The sequence below is a fragment of the Haliotis rubra genome, unplaced genomic scaffold (genome assembly GCF_003918875.1).
Source record: "Haliotis rubra isolate DU_JTF1 unplaced genomic scaffold, ASM391887v1 Scf707, whole genome shotgun sequence".
NCBI classification, from domain to species: Eukaryota; Metazoa; Mollusca; class Gastropoda; order Lepetellida; family Haliotidae; genus Haliotis; species Haliotis rubra.
This window is the reverse complement of record NW_025767421.1, coordinates 361,863-383,977: the sequence shown is the minus strand read 5'-3', so window position 1 is coordinate 383,977 and position 22,115 is coordinate 361,863. Positions and strand designations below refer to the sequence as shown.

General features: G+C 40.3%; 1 protein-coding gene across 1 annotated transcript in view; it reads left to right on the top strand.

The window, feature by feature from the left end:
* The window catches only part of LOC124259029 (cAMP-dependent protein kinase inhibitor gamma-like), a 67,810-nt gene that overhangs the window by 43,223 nt on the left and 2,472 nt on the right, over positions 1-22,115 (top strand). The window contains exon 3 of the mRNA XM_046693107.1: positions 20,635-20,812. Within this exon, the coding sequence (XP_046549063.1) occupies positions 20,635-20,812 (178 nt within the window). The remainder of the gene's footprint in view (positions 1-20,634; positions 20,813-22,115) is intronic.

The following is a 22,115-nucleotide window of genomic DNA, read 5'->3' as shown; positions in this document are numbered from 1 at the left end:
TGAACTTGTACAGCTCACTGTGTGAGAAACCACAAAACCTCAACATATACCAATGCCCTTGGCGCTGACGTTGAAGGTTGTGTAGGACTTTTGACTGATTAATGACCATGTTTCTGCAATCCTTTTCAAATTACCCATGTTTTTAAGTTTGGTGTCTGTGAGAATTTGGAAGGAGAACAGGGCCCTGATCCCCAGAATGTTCCGAGTGGTACGATTGTTGTAACTGTAGTTTAACACAGACATATGAAACTGTAGTGCCATAATGCTTTGTGCTTTGGGACAGAGCAGGTTGTAATTGGTAACTTATATTGGAAATCGGTGGCCTTAACTTCAGTTTGACAGCTCTTGGATATTTGGCCCCTGAATATTCTGTCTGTAAATGGGTGGCACAAAGTTTGCACATTGCCCCCTAAGGTGTTGATCATGCTATATATAACTGTATACATAGTAGGTGATGTCTCCCCATGGGGACTTAGGTTCAGAATTGGTTCCCGACGACCTATGTTTGCCATTTCAAAAGGCTATGTGGAGTTAGTGGTCAGACTTAGTGACCGACTTGATTGCAGTTGTCATTGTACCCTAGGACACTGTTTGGTTAATCACTGGATCATCTGGTCCAGAGTCAGGCTGTCCTTATGTACCTGTAAGTTTACTGAGAGCTTCATTAAACAACAGTCAAATGAATACAGAGATAATGATTACTATTACCAAATTATGGTCATGATACAATATAGCCCAGTACCTTCTAGTCTGGCCAATGTCATTGAGTGTTTCATATTTTAACATTCTAGAAATATGATGGAGATACATCACACCAGAAATGGGCTTTGCACATTGTACCCAGGTGGGGAATCCGTCCCAGACCTACCATGTGATAAGCAAAGACTTTAGCCTCCCCATTATGTTTCATGATATAGTATGTGCCAATTTAATGTGTAGTAATGATGCCAATGTTGGCGCCATAAGTGGTGATTTCATAAGCATGGTCATAGATCCAAGTGAGTGTCTCGTATGTGATTTGGGGCGATGGGGTAGCCTAGTGGTTAAAGCGTTGGCTCGTCACGCCGAGGATCCAGGTTCGAATCCCTACATGGGTACATTGTGTGAAGCCCATTTCTGGTGTCCCCCGCTGTGATGTTGCTGGAATATTGCTAAAAGCGGTGTAAAACCAAACTCACTCACTCACTCCTCACTCGTATGTGATTTGAAGTTTAAATGTTTGCATGCTGGATACGTGGCTAATTCCACAGTTGCCTATGAAAGCTTGGGATGGCATCATTTAGAGCGTTACAGGTGTGGCAAGGTATTTCATGTTAATACAACACAAGGACATTAGACTCACTGTGGAGCTATCCCATGAGTGCAATTGAAGTTGGCATTAATGTGGCAAGACAATTTGTGCCTGTTATCATGTATGGTCTAAAAGCAATATCATCAAAGGATATGTGGTTATTTAATTATTTAGCTTTTTCCCATTTTAGAATGTATTGATAGCAGAAAGGGAGTAATGCTGCAATGCTCTTAATTCTGTGACATTACTGCTTTGTAACATTGTTGATTGGATCAAAGCATTCAAAAATTGTGAACGCAAGTACAAAACTGAGGGAAATATGTAAATGCATAAGTTATACATCTGATAGCATACTAGCATAATGGTGAATGATGTCTATATATCGGTACAGAAAACAGGGCTCCAGCAACTACCTAAGTGCTTGGGGAGGATCACTTTCAGACTTTGCTTTGTTAATTTCATATGCATGTCATGTATAATAAAAGACAGATGTCTCAACAATCTAAGGGCTGGAGTATAACACTGATAGTATCTTTCCCTTCTGTAATTTAATTGGATGGTTATTATCTAGTCACTCAACAATGTCATGTCAAAAAACACATTCCTGTTGCTGCAAATGGATTTCTGTTGATTAATATTTCAAACAAATTTCAACAAATGTCAGACTTTTTCTGTAGATTAGTGTCATTTTCATGCATGATATGTTAAGGTCAAATTGTTCATGAAAGATACAATAATGAAAAGTTTACACAGAGTTGAGCTTATTTACATTTTATTTATATATTGATATATTATTAGCCCTTTTCAGCATAAAAAGGATGCAATATAAGCCTTTATGCTAATTGTTAGCATTCATTTGTTCATAAGGATAATTACATTATTTTAATTTCATGTCATGGGGAACTCAAATATGAATCATGTTTCATCTCGTAAGTACTTCAGTAGAAACATTAGGACTCTAATAGGAAAATGTCTATTGCTTGGTTGTTGACATTGATATTCCTTATAAGCACAAAAACATTTGCACCACTATGTTTTTTCATTGTAACAGCTAGATCTGATGATAAAGATCATATAAATATCTATTAAAAATATTAAATGCTCTAAATATACTAGACCGCCTCCGTGGTGTAGTGGTTAGAGCGTCCGCCCGGAGAGCGGAAGGTCGCGGGTTCGATCCCCGACCGCGTCATACCAAAAGACGTTAAAATATGTTACTTGATGGTCCCTGCCTGGCGCTCGGCATTAATTGGTACAACAAGGACTGGTCGGCTCGGAGTCAGTATAATGTGTCTGATTGGGGTATTCATGCTTCACTGCGGCATGGTATCTCAGTGGGCTAGCACTATAAAACCAGCTTAAGTCTGGGCTAGTACAAGCAGCCGCACATACACATACACACGCATGCACGTCGTCATATGAGTGAAATATTCTCAAGCACGACGTTATACCCACTTTCACCTCACCTCACCTAAATATACTAGGGGCCGTGGGGTAGCCTAGTGGTTAAAGCCTTCGCTCGTCATGCCGAAGGCCCGGGTTCGATTCCCCACATGGGCACAATGTTTGAAGTCCATTTCTGGTGTCCCCGCCATGATATTTGCTGGAATATTGCTAAAAGCGTTGTAAAACCCAAACTCACTCACTCACTCAGAATATACTAGCCAGTAGACATAGTTTTATGCATCATGTCATTGTAATTTGGCTTGATTTAAGGCAACTTCCATATTGTTGAATTCAGGAACGCGAATTCCTGCATCCTATACGCATAAAAATTGACAATGGATGCAACAAAATTTATTAGCACAGGAATGCAGAAAAAGTCCAAATACTTTTTGTAAAAATTCCAATCAAGTAACAATAAGTTATCACTGAGTTTATTACTAGCTGGGTTATGCAATTCAATTACAGTAACAATTAATGTGAGAATCATGATACACAATACAAAAACAATATCATAATAGTATTTAAGTGTCTGGGATCCCCATTTTGTAGTCCAGGACCCCTGAAAATTATGAGTATAAGTCCCAGGGACCCTCAGATACAGGACTCAAGGTAAATCCCTGTTGAAATACAACATGCAGTTATGGTAACTCATACATTCAGTTTGGATATACTGCAGTGCCAAAACACTGCCTCAAGGCTCTCGGGACTTCTAAATTAAACTGTCTGGGTGTGTAAGGTGAAAACATGGCTTGAAGAGGGTATTCTGGTTTGTGGTAATTTCTACAGTCCTTTTCCCAGAGCTGATTTATATCAAGCAGTACCATTTATTTTGTGTCAGAGATGCCTACGTTGTTGGTTCCAGACTGTTACTGTGTCATTATGTGGAAATCTGAACTCATCAATATTCAACCTCTGAGACATTGCTGCTCCCACCATGGACACAAACAGACAGAAATAGCAGCTTTCAGTTTTATCATGGAGAAATTACACCACCAACCAACTCTCTGCACAGTGGTTATTGGCTGCAGCAGTCTATTTTCAGAACGAGTCTATTTTTACACCCAGTGTAGATTAGCTGGCTGAACACATTGACAATATTTTGAACAATTGTTGGCTTGTATTGCTGGTGTCACAGTCTCAACTTGCTCCAAGCATATAATGATCAGATTACCAATATTCACTCCTTCCTGGCTTGTACCTCATCAGACTGGATACTCACGGTCCTAGATGGTCGCCAGTGTCATGTTTCAATCAGGTTATGGCAGCATGAAATTCCTCTAGAATTGACAGGTGAGCTATATTTTATCATGCTTTGCTGTTAAACTGTCAGCCTGCTTTCAAGATTCAACACATGATGTCTTTGACCTATATCAAACTTTAAGTGTCAATTTGTTACTATTAAGTTCACAGAAAATATTCTGGATCATTTTATGATGATTTTGATTTGGATCAATTCCTGTTGTGTCCTTGTGTGTACAAATACAACTGTGTTAAGGTAGTGATGGAGTAGGTAGGACAGGGTGATACAGGAGGACACACTCCCCAGGGTGTGACTGATTGTAAATATGGGGGTTGTCCTGCTGACATGGATGTGACTGATTGTAAATATGGGGGTTGTCCTGCTGACATGGATGTGACTGATTGTAAATATGGTGGTTGTCCTGCTGACATGGGTGTGACTGATTGTAAATATGGTGGTTGTCCTGCTGACATGGATGTGACTGATTGTAAATATGGTGGTTGTCCTGCTGACATGGGTGTGACTGATTGTAAATATGGGGGTTGTCCTGCTGACATGGGTGTGACTGATTGTAAATATGGTGGTTGTCCTGCTGACATGGGTGTGACTGATTGTAAATATGGGGGTTGTCCTGCTGACATGGGTGTGACTGATTGTAAATATGGTGGTTGTCCTGCTGACATGGATGTGACTGATTGTAAATATGGTGGTTGTCCTGCTGACATGGATGTGACTGATTGTAAATATGGTGGTTGTCCTGCTGACATGGATGTGACTGATTGTAAATATGGTGGTTGTCCTGCTGACATGGATGTGACTGATTGTAAATATGGTGGTTGTCCTGCTGACATGGATGTGACTGATTGTAAATATGGGGTTGTCCTGCTGACATGGGTGTGACTGATTGTAAATATGGGGGTTGTCCTGCTGACATGGATTTGACTGATTGTAAATATGGGGGTTGTCCTGCTGACATGGGTGTGACTGATTGTAAATATGGTGGTTGTCCTGCTGACATGGGTGTGACTGATTGTAAATATGGTGGTTGTCCTGCTGACATGGGTGTGACTGATTGTAAATATGGGGGTTGTCCTGCTGACATGGATGTGACTGATTGTAAATATGGTGGTTGTCCTGCTGACATGGGTGTGACTGATTGTAAATATATGGTGGTTGTCCTGCTGACATGGGTGTGACTGATTGTAAATATGGGGTTGTCCTGCTGACATGGATGTGACTGATTGTAACATATGGGTTGTATCCTGCTGACATGGATGTGACTGATTGTAAATATGGTGGTTGTCCTGCTGACATGGGTGTGACTGATTGTAAATATGGTGGTTGTCCTGCATGACATGGATGTGACTGACTTGTAAATATGGCGGTTGTCCTGCTGACATGGATGTGACTGATTGTAAATATGGTGGTTGTCCTGCTGACATGGATGTGACTGATTGTAAATATGGTTGTCCTGCTGACATGGATGTGACTGATTGTAAATATGGTGGTTGTCCTGCTGACATGGATGTGACTGATTGTAAATATGGGGTTGTCCTGCTGACATGGGTGTGACTGATTGTAAATATGGTGGTTGTCCTGCTGACATGGATGTGACTGATTGTAAATATGGTGGTTGTCCTGCTGACATGGGTGTGACTGATTGTAAAAAGTTGGTGATTGTCCTGCTGACATGGATGTGACTGATTGTAAATATGTGGGTTGTCCTGCTGACATGGATGTGACTGATTGTAAATATGTGGGTTGTTCTGCTGACATGGATGTGACTGATTGTAAACATGGGTGTTACCAGCCCTGGGGTCTGGCTGGGGTTTTGGCTTATTTCATACACTGGTGGTGGTGGAAGAAATGTGGGTTTTGTGATGTTAATTGAAGTTGTCATAGTAACATCAGAGTTCCTGATATTGTTGTTCAGTGCATTGATGATGGTAGTTGTGGAGGAAATGTGGGTTGTGTGATACCGGTAGCAGTTGTCAGGGTAACATCAGATAGAGTTCCTGATGGTGATGTAGGTGGTTTCATCAATGATGGTAGTGATGGAGGAAATGTTGGTTGTGTGATACTGTCGGATGTTGTCACAGTAACATCAGAGTTCCTGATATTGTTGTTCAGTGCATTGATGACAGTAGAAATGGAGGAAATGTTGGTTGTGTGATACTGTCGGATGTTGTCACAGTAACATCAGAGTTCCTGATATTGGTGTTTAGAGCATTGATGACAGTAGAAATGGAGGAAATGTTGGTTGTGTGATACTGGTAGCAGTTGTCATAGTAACATCAGAGTTCCTGATATTGTTGTTCAGTTCATTGATGACAGTAGAAATGGAGGAAATGTTGGTTGTGTGATACTGGTGGATGTTGTCACAGTAACATCAGAGTTCCTGATATTGGTGTTTAGTGCATTGATGACGGTAGGGATAGAGGAAATGTTGGTTGTGTGATACTGGTAGCAGTTGTCATAGTAACATCAGAGTTCCTGATGGAAGTGTTGGTGTTCAGTGCATTGAGGAAGGCGATGTGAGTGGTAACTGTAGGTTGTGATATATATGATAGTAGGGATGTAGGTGGTTTGTCATGACTACAAAAGTTCGGAGGGTTACTGTGTGTTGATTGTGCATAGAAACACTAATGCTTTAAGCCTGATAGGTTATAGAGTGGTATGCTATGGAAAAATCAATATGGAAGTACTGTGATGCTTCTTTGGTACAACAAAGTGAATGATCCAATAAAGACTTGCTTGTCCAGGTGACATACTTCCTTGTCACTTTGGCTGAGATATATATGTCATGCTTCAGGCAGTTATAAGTGGTTTGTCTGAATGATTGCTGTCTCTTGAGATTTGTTTCCTTAGTGTGTTAATCAATAATTGTACTTCAAACTAAGAAATGGAACATGGAAACTATCTAATGTTGTTGAATATTGGAAAACATGAACATTATCAGCTTTTTTTTAAGCATTTCTAGTTTCTCACTGTCAGTGTGAAATGAAATGTGCTAATGTGTGTGTCTGTGCACTGGCTGTTTGTTGAGAGCAGCAGATTTGGATCATTACTTGTTTTCTAAGAACCTGGATGATTGAACATGAAATTATGGGTTAAGAAAAACATTCTTCTAAAATTGTAATTGGTGGCATTGCAAGGTATCATCACAAGGATGGTGATCTATTCTAGTTTGTCTGATATCATGTAATGAATGCATCATTATGTCATGGAGGTAATCCATCATTTTCTTAAAGATTCATATGGCATACATTGCAGAGGTATGGGTGGTAGTGGTCTGACGATTCATCGGTATGCGTCGATGCATCGTCCATGGGCAACCGATACAGTGAATCGATACAAACTTTTACATTGTTGTATATCCCGATAAGATACTTCAAATGAGCCACAATACATAGATATTTAACTTTGAATATTGCCGAATCGCGATATCTGTCAAGAAAAAAGACTTACTTTTGTTTGATGATTAAAATATATGCTTACTTATTTTAGTAAGTAAACATTTTCTCCGAAATTCTTGCATCAAGAACTGTGTCAGACATAGCACTCGCATGTTATCAACATTCACAAAGTCCGTGTATAAACTTAAAGTATCTCCTTTCCGAATGACCATTGAACGATGCTGGTGGAATTTGACGAAATACTTTATAACCGGTTTTGTTTTGATCTTAAGGTGTTATATAGTTAGTGTTAGAATTACAGGTTTTAGTATCGTGACACGTAATGTATCGCCACCCTTATGTCAGGATTCGTATCATATTGCTGCTTCATTGCACAATACTTTGGCAATATATCATCGTGACGAGACTTTCGGTATCGTGATGTATCGTATCGCAGCTTGTATGCCAATACCAGCACTAATGGGTGGCCCAGTCGTGTCACATTTCTTGCAGTTTTGTTCAGATTTCCTCTCCTAGGCATGCCTGACAAGTATGATGCTCATAGGTTCAAGTCCTGCTTTTCACGATTACATTTCTAGATCTGTCAGCACTATCCTTGATCTGTCAGCACTATCCTTGATCTGTCAGCACTATCCTTGTGGCTTTCACCAAAGAGGTAAACACCTGCAACCTACCTCACTTCAGGCTTTTCTTACACATTGACCTGACACGTAATGTCAACTCTGAAAAAATGTTCAAAGTGACATCAAACTGAAATCGGTCATCTTAACATTAGATGCCCTTACATCCATAACATCTGTTTACCATTCGGGTTCATACTTCGTACTTGAGTTCTATGCAAGTGACGAGAAGTGACCAAACAGATCGGGTAGTCAGGCTCGGTATCTTTACTAATTGCATGTCATGGTATCCTAATGTGGATCATTGCTGACAATATTGATCACTGGATAGTCTGGTTTATTCAGTACAGCAATGAATACACAAATAGAACAAATAGTTGAACGTAAGTAGATATGTTAAATCTGCATCTTCTTCATCTTAGATGACAGGGAGTTCTTGTGGGGGTTGGGATGAATTCAGATGATATGACCTGTATAAGGAATGCAGATTCTGCACAAGGATATGTGAAGAGCTGTGTAAAACCCCTCCAACGAAACACTGACTCTGCATTTGATTACCACATGAGGGGGGACCACTATGATTGTTAAACAAGCTGTGAGACCGTGCCCTCTCTGTTGAACAAACAAAGAAGCAATACAAAAACATCAGAATAAATCAGTATTATGGGCTGTTTGTGAGCAAGAAATGCTCACACATAACACCTTAAATCACTATGAACATCTTAATGAGGTATAACACGGTATTACGTATTGGTTTTTCTTCAGAAGAGACATTTTTATGAGATGTTAATGTTGTGAGGAGTTTGTTTCCCCCTAGAACCTGTATCTCTCACCCAGGGGATGGGTCCAGGGGAACAATCATCTTCAGTTAAGAACAAGATGATGAAGGATTGTTTCCTGAAATTCATTTCCGTTACCACAAGTACATTGCCTTGTGAGGCTGGTGAGCTGTAGATAACTGTTTAGTTTACACAGTTGTAGTGCTGATGGACATGACAGAAAGGGATGATGTCTGATTAGTGTTCCTGATATGTTCAGTTGCTGAAAGCATTGTCAGTTTTATGGCTTATTTGCAAGTATTTACTGTTAAGAAACAGGTGGAAATATGATCAACTCATATCTACCATATAGAAGAGAACTGGGGAGTAGATTAAGAAAATGCCTTGGAGGAATTACAATTCTTAATTTCGATTAAAAAGTTGAAGGTAATCTGTCTTATAGTCACTGTTGTCATGGTAGCAATTAAGATCAACTGCCAGGTTGATCAGGAACTGTTTGTTATGAGTTTACTTCTACATGAAATGTGGTAGGGTTTGGACAGGTGACGAGTCGTAGCTTGGTGGGTCTGGCTTAGGACTCTGCCTAGACCCTTGGTTAGTTATGGGATACATTGTTTAATATCAAAACTCCACTGCAAGTTGCTTTTGTTCACATTTCTTGCTGCTTTGTGTGGTTTTCTTCAGTCAACTTCAGTGTTTGCATGATCAGATTGTTTTGTGCATATCCCTAAATAGTTGTTGCCAGGCCCCACTATCAAACCATTCCCATTGAGATACTTTTACCCCTCTTGGGACCAACAGTGTGTAATCAGGCAGAGTCAGTTAATAGGTGGTCAGCCCCAGTATGTGCACACCTTTCTGATTTGGAGGCTTCGTAACCAGTAATACGGATCGTGAACTTATTGCCCTGCATTCCTTTACCTGACTGCATGTACTTGTTGCTCTGCATTACTCTACCAGACTGCATGAACTTGTTGCTCTGCATGACTCTACCAGGCTGCATGAATTTGTTGCTCTGCATGACTCTACCAGGCTGCATGAACTTGTTGCTCTGCATGACTCTACCAGGCTGCATGAATTTGTTGCTCTGCATGACTCTACCAGGCTGCATGAACTTGTTGCTCTGCATGACTCTACCAGACTGCATGAACTTGTTGCTCTGCATGACTCTACCAGGCTGCATGAACTTGTTGCTCTGCACGACTCTACCAGGCTGTATGAATTTGTTGCTCTGCATGACTCTACCAGGCTGCATGAACTTGTTGCTCTGCATGACTCTACCAGGCTGCATGAACTTGTTGCTCTGCATGACTCTACCAGGCTGCATGAACTTGTTGCTCTGCATGACTCTACCAGGCTGTATGAACTTGTTGCTCGGCATGACTCTACCAGACTGCATGAATTTGTTGCTCTGCATGACTCTACCAGGCTGTATGAACTTGTTGCTCTGCATGACTCTACCAGGCTGTATGAACTTGTTGCTCAGCATGACTCCACCAGACTGCATGAATTTGTTGCTCTGCATGACTCCAGACTGCATGAATTTGTTGCTCTGGCATGACTCTACCAGGCTGTATGAACTTGTTGCTCTGCATGACTCTACCAGGCTGCATGAACTTGTTGCTCTGCATGACTCTACCAGGCTGCATGAACTTGTTGCTCTGCATGACTCTACCAGGCTGCATGAACTTGTTGCTCTGCATGACTCTACCAGGCTGCATGAACTTGTTGCTCTGCATGACTCTACCAGGCTGCATGAACTTGTTGCTCTGCATGACTCTACCAGACTGCATGAACTTGTTGCTCTGCATGACTCTACCAGGCTGTATGAACTTGTTGCTCTGGCATGACTCTACCAGGCTGCATGAACTTGTTGCTCTGCATGACTCTACCAGGCTGCATGAACTTGTTGCTCTGCATGACTCTACCAGGCTGCATGAACTTGTTGCTCTGCATGACTCTACCAGGCTGCATGAACTTGTTGCTCTGCATGACTCTACCAGGCTGCATGAACTTGTTGCTCTGCATGACTCTACCAGGCTGGATGAACTTGTTGCTCTGCATGACTCTACCAGACTGCATGAACTTGTTGCTCTGCATGACTCTACCAGGCTGCATGAACTTGTTGCTCTGCATGACTCTACCAGGCTGCATGAACTTGTTGCTCTGCATGACTCTACCAGGCTGCATGAACTTGTTGCTCGGCATGACTCTCCTGCAGTTCAGTAGATCTCAAAGTGCTGTCAACTCCAAGCTTGACTGAACTTAACTACACATTTGCTCAGACTTTTCTTTATGTTGGTTGTGAAATGTTTTGTTTGAATCACCTGATGTTTTATTCTTGTTTGTGGCTCAAATCTTTACAGCAGAGCTGCCAGTAGCTGTGTTAATACATTTCACAAAGTCTTCCCTTCAGATATGGCATCTGTGATATTAGCACCAGGACTTGTTTAGCCAGGTGGTTATTCCTGTTTAGTGTAGGTCCCTAGCAGCGTAGGCTGGTTGTATGAGACAGCCAACAGAATCAGGTGATCAGACTCCATGATCTGGTTGATTGTGTATGCTTGCACCCATGATTGTGTATGCTTGCATCCATCATTATTGTTGCGGAACGGGGGACTATGTATTGAGCGGCATCCGTACGTACGTCCCTGATTCTTGTTAATGCGATTCATGAACCGTTGTACCCAATGTCTTCAAATTTGGTGACAGCCTACATTGGGGGATTAGGAAGACACCAGTCAACTTTGGTGAAATTGACCTTATTTTCAAGGTCGCCACAACACTTTGACCACTGTTCAAACTCTTGTTAATGCGATATCTCATGAACTATTGTACCCAATGTCTTCAAATATGGTGACAGCCTACATCGGGGGATTACGCAGACACCATTTGATTTGGGTGAACTTGACCTTATCTTCAAGGACACCACGACACTTTGACCACTTATCAAACTCTTGTTAACGCGATATCTCATGAACTGTTGTACCCAATATCTTCAAATTTGGTGACAGCCTACATTTGGGGATTACGCAGACACCATTTGATTTGGGTGACCTTGACCTTATCTTCAGGGTCACCACGACATTTTGACCACTTTTTCAAACTTATGTAAACGCGATATCTCATAAAACATTGCACCCAATGTCTTCAATTATGTCGACAGCCTACATTGATTATGCAGACACCAGTCATTTCTTGTATGTGACCAAAAAATAAAAAGTAGTAAATATGTTATAAATATTTCATTCTTCTTTAGCGGCGGGGGACATTGCCATATTTAAGTGGCAAACACTTGTGTATGCTTGCTTCCATCAATGTGTATGCTTGCACCCATGATGGTGTATGCTTGCACCCATGATTGTGTTTGCTTGCATGCATGACTGTGTATGCTTGCACCCATGATTGTGTATGCTTGCACCCATGATTGTGTATGCTTGCATGCATGACATGTATGCTTGCATTGAAGTGCTTGCATTGACTGTATGCTTGCATCCATGATTGTGTATGCTTGCACCCATGACTTGTTGTGTACATGTATGCTTGCACCCATGGTTGTGTATGCTTGCACCATGACTGTATGCTTGCACACATGACTGTATGCTTGCACCCATGGTTGTGTACATGTATGCTTGCACCTATATTGTACATGTATGCTTGCACCCATGATTGTGTATGCTTGCACCCATGACTGTGTATGCTTGCACCCATGATTGTGTATGCTTGCACCCATGACTGTGTATGCTTGCACCCATGACTGTGTACATGTATGCTTGCACCCATGACTGTGTATGCTTGCATCCATTTTTGGAATTGAACCCGGGTGTTCGGCGTGACGAGCGAACGCTTTAACCACTAGGCTACCGCCCCAGTGTTTAGCAACAAACTTATAGATCCACCTAATCTTGATGGGCTTATGCTTTCAAATATATCCAAACCTTATAGCAGCTGGTCACAAACTCAATGTATTGATTGATATCAAGAACGCTTCAGCACATACATACAATAAATCTGGACCATATTGTTATGAGCTGAGGTAAAAGGTGACTTACAATAAGCTTGAAAATCATTATTCCTAGCTTAATAATGGGTTTGTTGAGAAATATGTTGTCACCAGCACCACTGTCTGTGTCTGCCTGATGATTGATGGACTTCCTATGTGTCATTGAATACACAAGCCATTGCTGTATATCACCGCACAATTAGTGTGGTGAGCTCATGATGGGACAAGATCTCATGCAGTCATACAGTGATAATTAGTGTAAGTTTACATGGAAGATGGTTTATTAATAGTGATTTAGAACCTGAGTAACTGGGCAAAACTCAATCACTCCACAATATCAGGTACTTTTGGCTTATACTATAACCAACAGTGGGTTTACTAGGATACTTATGAGTTCTGCTAATGTGTGATTTGTATGTCCAGCACATTGTGATCGTTGTGTGTTTGCATGTGCAGACTTCAGGTTGAATGTTAGCCTCTGAGAAAGCTAAATAAATGCCTCTTTTGTACATGACAGTTTTGTTGTTTGCATAATTTCTGGTTGCAATATCTGCACCAATATCTAAATCAGAGTTGTTTGCTGATATTGCATATATCCAAATAGTATTCACGTTTTCTTTACAATTGGCTGAAAATTACCATGTGTTTCTCGCCCTCCTGTGGGTATGGCCATCAAGATGTTGCTTTTCTCTGGATCTAGCAGCATTGGTTTGGTGCTATGGCCTTGTCATGTGTTAGATAAAGGGTCAGGCTTCGTTATACATATGACCGGTGAAGATCCGGGTTAGAAATGATCTTCAGTAACCCATGCTTGTCGTAAGAGGCGACAAACGAGATCGGGTGTTCAGGCTCACTGACTTGTTTGACAGATGTCATCATATCCCAGTTGCATAGCTCGATGCTCATGCTGTTGATCACTGGAATATTGATGAGTGCGGTGTAAAACTAAACTCACTCACTCACTCACTCATATTGGTGTTGTGATAACACAATAAGGCATGCAATAATTGATCAGTTTGGTTTTCATATATTCCCTAGTAAATCAGTACAGGTCCCTTCTTCTTATTTTGCAGTGGCCCGTGTAACATGCTTAAATTTCATTGCTTTGAAATGCTGGAGCAGATATGTGTGTGTTTGCTTGGTCAGTTCCGTTATCTTCCCGATCCAATGTATGATCATGTGGCTTATTTCAATTAATCACCACAGCACGACCATGACTATTTGTAATTTTCATGTCAGTCTGTTTAAGCAAATATATTTCATCAATTTGTGACAGTGGTGGGGCTCTGTCATCTTCAGATAACTCAAATTCAATAGCTGCTGGGAAGACACGTGACAATTCTGTTTACACATGATATCACATTTTATTGCCCATGAAAGTGTGTTTATTCACAATGCAAATAACAGCATCTAGCACTTTCCAAACATGAGATATGAGTTCAGTGATCTGTATACCACTCTGATAAACCTGAACGATTTCATTCTATTTCTAGCTAGTGCGCCTAAAGATAGCCAAAGTGGCCGTCATCTATACACCTGCAAAAAAGTGAACTAATTCCCATTCAACAGCAGTCCATGATAATAAATAAAAAGTCTCATTTAAATTAGTAAAGGAAAACATATTTATTACAAAAGTGGAGAGAGTAAAATTAAAGGTCACATGCTTGTATTCAGTATAAAGACATGCCCAAACTTTTCCAGCCATACGACTCACTTAATGTTTTGAAGATACTGAGACTAGTCAGTTAGTTTCAATTCTTTCTGCATCTCCAGGGGCGGTGGGGTAGCCTAGTGGTCAAAGCGTTGGCTCGTCACGCCGAAGACCCGGGTTCGAATCCCCACATGGGTACAATGTGTGAAGCCCATTTCTGGTGTCCCCTGCCGTGATGTTGCGGGAATATTGCTAAAAGCGGTGTAAAACCAAACTCAGTCAGTCAGTCAGTCTACATCTCCAAAGACAGAAGTTGCAATTCCCATACTATTGTAGGACATTTTCAAAACTGAAGTTAGTTTCTACTCAATTTCTGTCTGTTAATCCTTGTTAAGATGATGTATAACTCCACAATCAACCCATATTCTACACAGCATGTCTATGTTTATCCTACTTTCTACCAAAACTTCTATTGTACCTGTAGTTGTACCAAGATGACAAGTTACGATACAGGAATACACATCCTTGTGATTTTCTACTTTGTGTCAACATCAGACTGGGTCATTTTGCTAATGGCATTTGAAAGAAAAAAGCAACATCATGTTCCAACAAAGTAATTAGTTAGGTTTGCGTGTTCAGAAGGTTTCTGCTTGCTCTGACTGAAAATAAAAAGATCACAGGATATATCGATAAACTGTTGAGTGTTTCATGGAGCTACTCCTGGATGGATGGCAATCTACTATTTATAGTACTCTAAAAACTGGTATCATTTGTAACAGAATACAGCCATGAAAATCTACACTGTATCAACAAATTCACGAGACGATACTGTACTATATTGTGTTGTTTATTGACTGTTATCACCATTTCTATGTATAGTTCTTGTAAGAACCAATTAGGAAGTTGTTGGTTTGTTGTTAACGCCGCACTCAAATATTCCAGCTAATTATTCCAGTCTTGACCAAACAATCCAGTGATCAACAGCATGACCATCGATCTACACAATTGGGATACGATGACGTGTCAACCAAGCCAGTGAGCCTGGTTGCCTCTTACGACAAGCATGGGTTGCTGAAGACCAATTCTAACCCGGACCTTCACGGGTCAAGCACCAACTAGTGCAGTATACACTGTGTACCTGTATGTCTGACCACTTAGTTAACGTTGTGGTGTTACTGGGGACAATCCAGACGTTAGGACCCAACTCAATGTAATCAACTCCTCTGTAAAGATGAAAATAAAGGATGTCAACCTTTTTATTTTGAGGAACACAACGTTTCGGAGTATATTATTACTCATTCATCAGGTGAATGAAAAAAAACTAGAAAACAGGTAGCTATAAAAGTACATTTGAAACTGCAAAAGTAATACGAGCCATATCAAGCCAGTGAATATCAGCTACAGTAGTGACATGGATAGGCCATGCTTTTGTTGAGAATTAAATTTACCTTCTACATGTTCGAGTAGTTTCAGTTTCTTCCCAAATGCTTAATTTTGCTAGGGGCTGTACAGCCTAAGCTGAGTGTAGCCAGACAGTGTTTTTGTATGGATTCTAAATATATCGCCCACTTTCAAATGGAATGTTAAGTAAGCATAGCAGATGTAAGAGAGCAATTTAAGAATGTGTCTTGTCTTTAATTACTTTTAGCCTCCAAAGACTAGCTGGTACCTAAACAAAGGTTTGGAATGGTCACCACTTCATCAGCCCCATTAAATCTTTACCCAGCAGGAGTACCGATTGGAGGTGTCATTGACAGGATGCTTGACAATGGAGTAAGAATCCACCACAATGCCAATCTGTGCATTAAACAAGAAGCTGTTATTCCTAAAGTTGTAATCTTCATTATTGACAGGACTGCTTGTTGCGGAGTGATATATGCTATGATCATGATGATAACAGGAGATGGTGAGGACTTGAAGGGTTCTATTTGTGACCCTTTTTCTTTGATTTTTTCAGTAAAATAACAAGTTAGTACATATGACTGTTTGTTGGCAACCTATTGATAATGTCTTGAATAATGCTGAATTTAATCATGGTTGTGTGTTTGAGTAGAATGTACTCAGGCTGTTATGATCATGACACCACTGGCTTTGGCTTGGTTGTATTTCATGTGCAGTTATGAACTTGATTGGTGTGACAGTAGCACGCCACTTTCCTCTTGTGATAATTACACTACGCCCAGCTTGCAACGGTTCAGCTCCATCTTGTCAGATACCAAGGCCATCGTTTGATTAGGAAATAAATATGGCTGTCATCTGCTTCATATCTATTGATGGTTATACTCAGTATTGTTTGTGTAATAGCGGTTCACAGAGTGATAGTTCATGTTACCTGTAGTGTTGCAATATTCTCCTGTTTAAATCACCAATCATTAGCATTGTTGGCTCTTGCAGACACCGTCTCTAATATGGAATAAAGTATATTGATAGTATTGTGTTTCTTCATCAGATCAGGTAGTGAAAGTAGAAAGAATGGCACATCTGTCTGGATTGTCAGGATCTCCTAGTGTAGCATCTGTATAATCTTTTGTGAGACAGCTGCTTACCCCTGTGAATATCCACAAAGAACTGGTCTTCAGCATCCAATGCTTGTTACTGGTGATAAGCAGGACTGGATGATCAGACTTGTATTATGTGTCCTAGAAGATGTATTTGAACGTGGGTGCTATATGTTGTCTTCTACCAGATGTATAGGGAACAGGGTGCTATGTGTTGTGTCCTTCAAGATATATAGTGAACTGGATGCTGTTTGTCGTCTTTTACCAGATGCATAGAGAACTGGGTGCTATATGTTGTCTTCTACCAGATGTATAGAAAACTGGCTGCTATGTGTTGTCTTCTACAAGATGCATAGAGAACTGGATGCTGTTTGTCGTCTTTTACCAGATGCATAGAGAACTGGGTGCTATATGTTGTCTTCTACCAGATGCATAGAGAACTGTCTGCTATATGTTGTCTTCTACCAGATGCATAGAGAACTGGGTGCTATATGTTGTCTTCTACCAGATGTATAGAGAACTGGCTGCTATTTGTTGTCTTTTACCAGATGCATAGAGAACTGGGTGCTATATGTTGTCTTCTACCAGATGCATAGAGAACTGGGTGCTATATGTTGTCTTCTACCAGATGCATAGAGAACTGGGTGCTATATGTTGTCTTCTACCAGATGTATAGAAAACTGGCTGCTATGTGGTGTCTTTTACAAGATGTATAGAAAACTGGCTGCTATGTGGTGTCTTTTACAAGATGTATAGAGAACTGGGTGCTATATGTTGTCTTCTACCAGATGCATAGAGAACTGGGTGCTATATGTTGTCTTCTACCAGATGCATAGAGAACTGGGTGCTATATGTTGTCTTCTACCAGATGCATAGAGAACTGGGTGCTATATGTTGTCTTCTACCAGATGTATAGAAAACTGGCTGCTATGTGGTGTCTTTTACAAGATGTATAGAAAACTGGCTGCTATGTGGTGTCTTTTACAAGATGTATAGAGAACTGGGTGCTATATGTTGTCTTCTACCAGATGCATAGAGAACTGGGTGCTATATGTTGTCTTCTACCAGATGCATAGAGAACTGGGTGCTATATGTTGTCTATCTTCTACCAGATGCATAGAGAACTGGGTGCTATATGTTGTCTTCTACCAGATGTAGAGAACTATATGAAGACTGGCTGCTATGTGTTGTGTCTTTTGTTGTGTTCTTCAAGATGTATAGAAAACTGGATGGCTGCTTTGTGGTGTGGCTTTCTTTCACAAGATGTATAGAGAACTGGGTGCTATATGTTGTCTTCTACCAGATGCATAGAGAACTGGGTGCTATATGTTGTCTTCTACCAGATGCATAGAGAACTGGGTGCTATATGTTGTCTTCTACCAGATGCATAGAGAACTGGCTGCTATATGTTGTCTTCTACCAGATGCATAGAGAACTGGCTGCTATATGTTGTCTTCTACCAGATGCATAGAGAACTGGGTGCTATATGTTGTCCTCTACCAGATGCATAGAGAACTGGGTGCTATATGTTGTCTTCTACCAGATGCATAGAGAACTGGGTGCTATATGTTGTCTTCTACCAGATGTATAGAAAACTGGCTGCTATGTGGTGTCTTTTACAAGATGTATAGAAAACTGGGTGCTATATGTTGTCTTCTACCAGATGCATAGAGTACTGGGTGCTATATGTTGTCTTCTACTAGATACATAGAGAACTGGCTGCTATATGGTGTCTTCTACCAGATGTATAGAAAACTGGCTGCTATGTGGTGTCTTCTACAAGATGTATAGAAAACTGGCTGCTATATGTTGTCCTCTACCAGATGTATAGAGAACTGGCTGCTATGTGGTGTCTTCTACAAGATGCACTTGCCACCCATCAGTGTCTGAAAACCAGTACAAATATCCTGTAATCAATCTTCAGTTTCCTGTTTTGCCGTGTGTTTGAATACAGTTTTATTATTGTTCTATGTACAACTATGTATCATCACATGAATGTAGCATTTACTGCTCTGTTGATTTTGTTCATAGATAGCAATATAAAGCATGAAACCAAAGAATAGCGGAATCAGGTTTCTGGTGACATACCTCAGCTAATAGTTACATTATGCTGGTTAACAGATCATGTTGCTGTGTGCTGTCTGTTTCCTGTGTCAGGGTGTTCAGCGTGATAGCATGGCTGTGTGGGAGTTGAACAACCATTTTATAGACAAATCTTTGTCTCTGTAATTATTGTTATTGATTTTTTAGCTGCATGGCCTGGGGCTTAATGAATAATGGTAAGGAAACAGAAACTGGATATTGTTTTTTGCAGTGTTGTGACAAAGGACAGTTCAAGATTACAGTGAAATCCTTTCAGTGTTATAAGAGGGTTTGGGGAATTACTTTGTGATTTACCTTCATAAATTTTCATAATTGATTTTTTAAATGTTGTTCTACTTCATCAAAATAAGATGTGTCTTTAAATTGGTGCATTTTCAAAATGGCTTCGTTATGGACAAGTCTGAAACTTGATAGAAATTGATTCAATTAGGACAATATGTTTCAAGATGAAAAAGTTCTTCCTAAAGTGAGTCACCTAATCAAGTATGCCAGGTATTGGTTGTGGCATGTTTTACCTTGTCTATTGTGTGTGTACTAACAATGTTTGAAGTCCTGTGGCATGTAACCTGCCACTTGAAATATATGTTCTTGGTGAATCAATAAATGCTTAGGTTTCATGCTTTTAATTGATATGTCCATGGACGTCTATGGTTGTGGCATGGAATACAAAATCATCAGGTTCTTTTAATGACATTGGGCAAAAGAGAAATAAGCACCTTTCTGTAAAAAGTGTTTTCTCAGTACATGTAGACCTATACTCTTTGTGCAAATACCTATGCAGATTTGACTTGCATTTTACCCTGAGGAATAGAAGTTACTCATTTAATTAAGTTACATGACCTTGTTATGATATATATCGAAAAACCTTGAAAATAACTAATCACCACTTTGAACGTATGTGTAAGCAGCTACTTGGTTGGGGCAGAGTAGTTTTACATTATATTGTGCAAGAAACACTCTGTAATAAACAGTTATTGTGTGTTTGGCTTGGTCTGTAAGGAGCAGTTTCTAAGTGTATAGGAAACAGTTATTGTGTGCTTGCCTTGGTCTGTAAGGAGCAGTTTCTAAGTGTATAGGAAACAGTGACTGTGACCTTGCCTTGGTCTGTAAGAAGCAGTTTCTAAGCGTATAGGAAACAGTTATTGTGTGCTTGCCTTGGTATGTAAGGAGCAGATTCTAAGTGTATAGGAAACAGTTATTGTGTGCTTGCCTTGGTCTGTAAGGAGTAGTTTCTAAGTGTATAGGAAACAGTTATTGCGACCTTGGCTTGGTCTGTAAGGAGCAGTTTCTAAGTGTATAGGAAACAGTGACTGTGTGCTTGCCTTGGTCTGTAAGGTGTAGTTTCTAAGAGTATAGGAAACAGTACATGGCTTGGTCTGTAAGCTACAGTTTCTATGGTATTGTGTAGGTAACTGTGAGTGTGTGCATGCTTTGGGCCCTATGGAGTTACATAATAAGTTGTTATTGTATTATGTAGGAAACAGATACTGTATGCAGTTAACAGTGATTGTCCTTTACCGGGCAGCTTTTCTGTGTGTTTTTGTGTGTGTGGTATTGTGTAGGTAACTGTAATTGTGTTTTTTGCAGAGTGAGGGACAACAGGACGAGGTAATGACAGAAGTAGAGTGTACTTCCGCCCTAGAGGACTTCGCTTCCACCGGCAGGACAGGCCGAAGGAACGCCGTCCCTGACATACAGAATGACCCCAACACTGCAGTCGGGGCTACAGATGTCACATTTGAGATGGACAAATTAAAATGTGAAGGTCTGTCACCCTGAGTTTGGAAGTGTTACATTTTGTCCTGCTATGTAGTGTAGTGAGTTTAGTTTTACACCCGCTTTTAGCAATATTCCAGCAATATCACGGCAGGGGACAGAGAAATAGGGTTCACACATTGTACCCATGTGGGAAGATATGTATTGTAAGTTGCACCAGATGCTTGAAACCAACCAATGAAAGATGTCCCATGGACACATGATAATGTGAAGGACTGTAAAGTTTGTAGCATTACATGTTGTCATGATGTGGATGATCAGTTTGCAGTATATACAGACTGTGGTGCATAAGAACTCAAATTCTGAGTGTTTAAAGATATTGGCATGGAATATTCTTGCTAGAAAAAAATATTTCATCATTTTTATACCCCCAGTTTGAATAACAGGTGGATATAGTGATCAGCATGTTTGTCTGTGAGTCTGTCTGCTTGTATGTCTGTCCGTGTGTCCATCATCCCATTTCCTAGAGAGTAGCTCCTAAACCAAAGACTATTTCTTGTTGAAACTTGCTATATAAGTCAGTCTTGTGGTGAACTGGTGGCTTTTGATTGTTTGGGATTTTGTGTTTTTATCATTGTTTATGTTTTCATGATACCAAGTTGGACTGTTAACTATTTCATGATAAAATTTGCTAAACAGATCAGCCTAGAGGTGAACTGTGCCTTTTGGTGATTTTGGATATTTAAAATACTGAATAGCTTTATTATTTTCTTCACTGAACTGGGGCGTGGGGTAGCCTAATGGTTAAAGCGTTGGCTCGTCACGCCGAAGACCCGGGTTCGAATCCCCACATGGGTACAATGTGTGAAGCCCATTTCTGGTGTCCCCCGCCGTGATGTTGCTGGAATATTGCTAAAAGTGGTGTAAAACCAAAATCAGTCAGTCAAGGTATCCATCTGGGGTGTAAGTAGTCATACTCCATTTCCAAATTGTGCCAGATTGGGGATATATCATCTTGTGTTGCCTCTTTTTGTTCATTACTTTGAAGACCTTGTACTATTTATTTTTCTGCATTGACACATGACTTCGCTACTTTACAGTCATAGTAACCACTTCACACTTTGTGTGATGCCCCGGATTTCGAAGTTAAGACACCCCAAATCATTTGGTTGATATAGGTTTGAAAAAAAAATCAGTATAGTCACACAACTTATTTGGTAAGCATCTCAATCAGAGATTGCATTTTATAATCACGTTTCCTGAACACAATAAGCAAAAAAATAGAGCATGCAGGTAATTGACAGTATATTAGTTGCACATTGAAAACAAACCAGGGGCTACAGAATACTTTA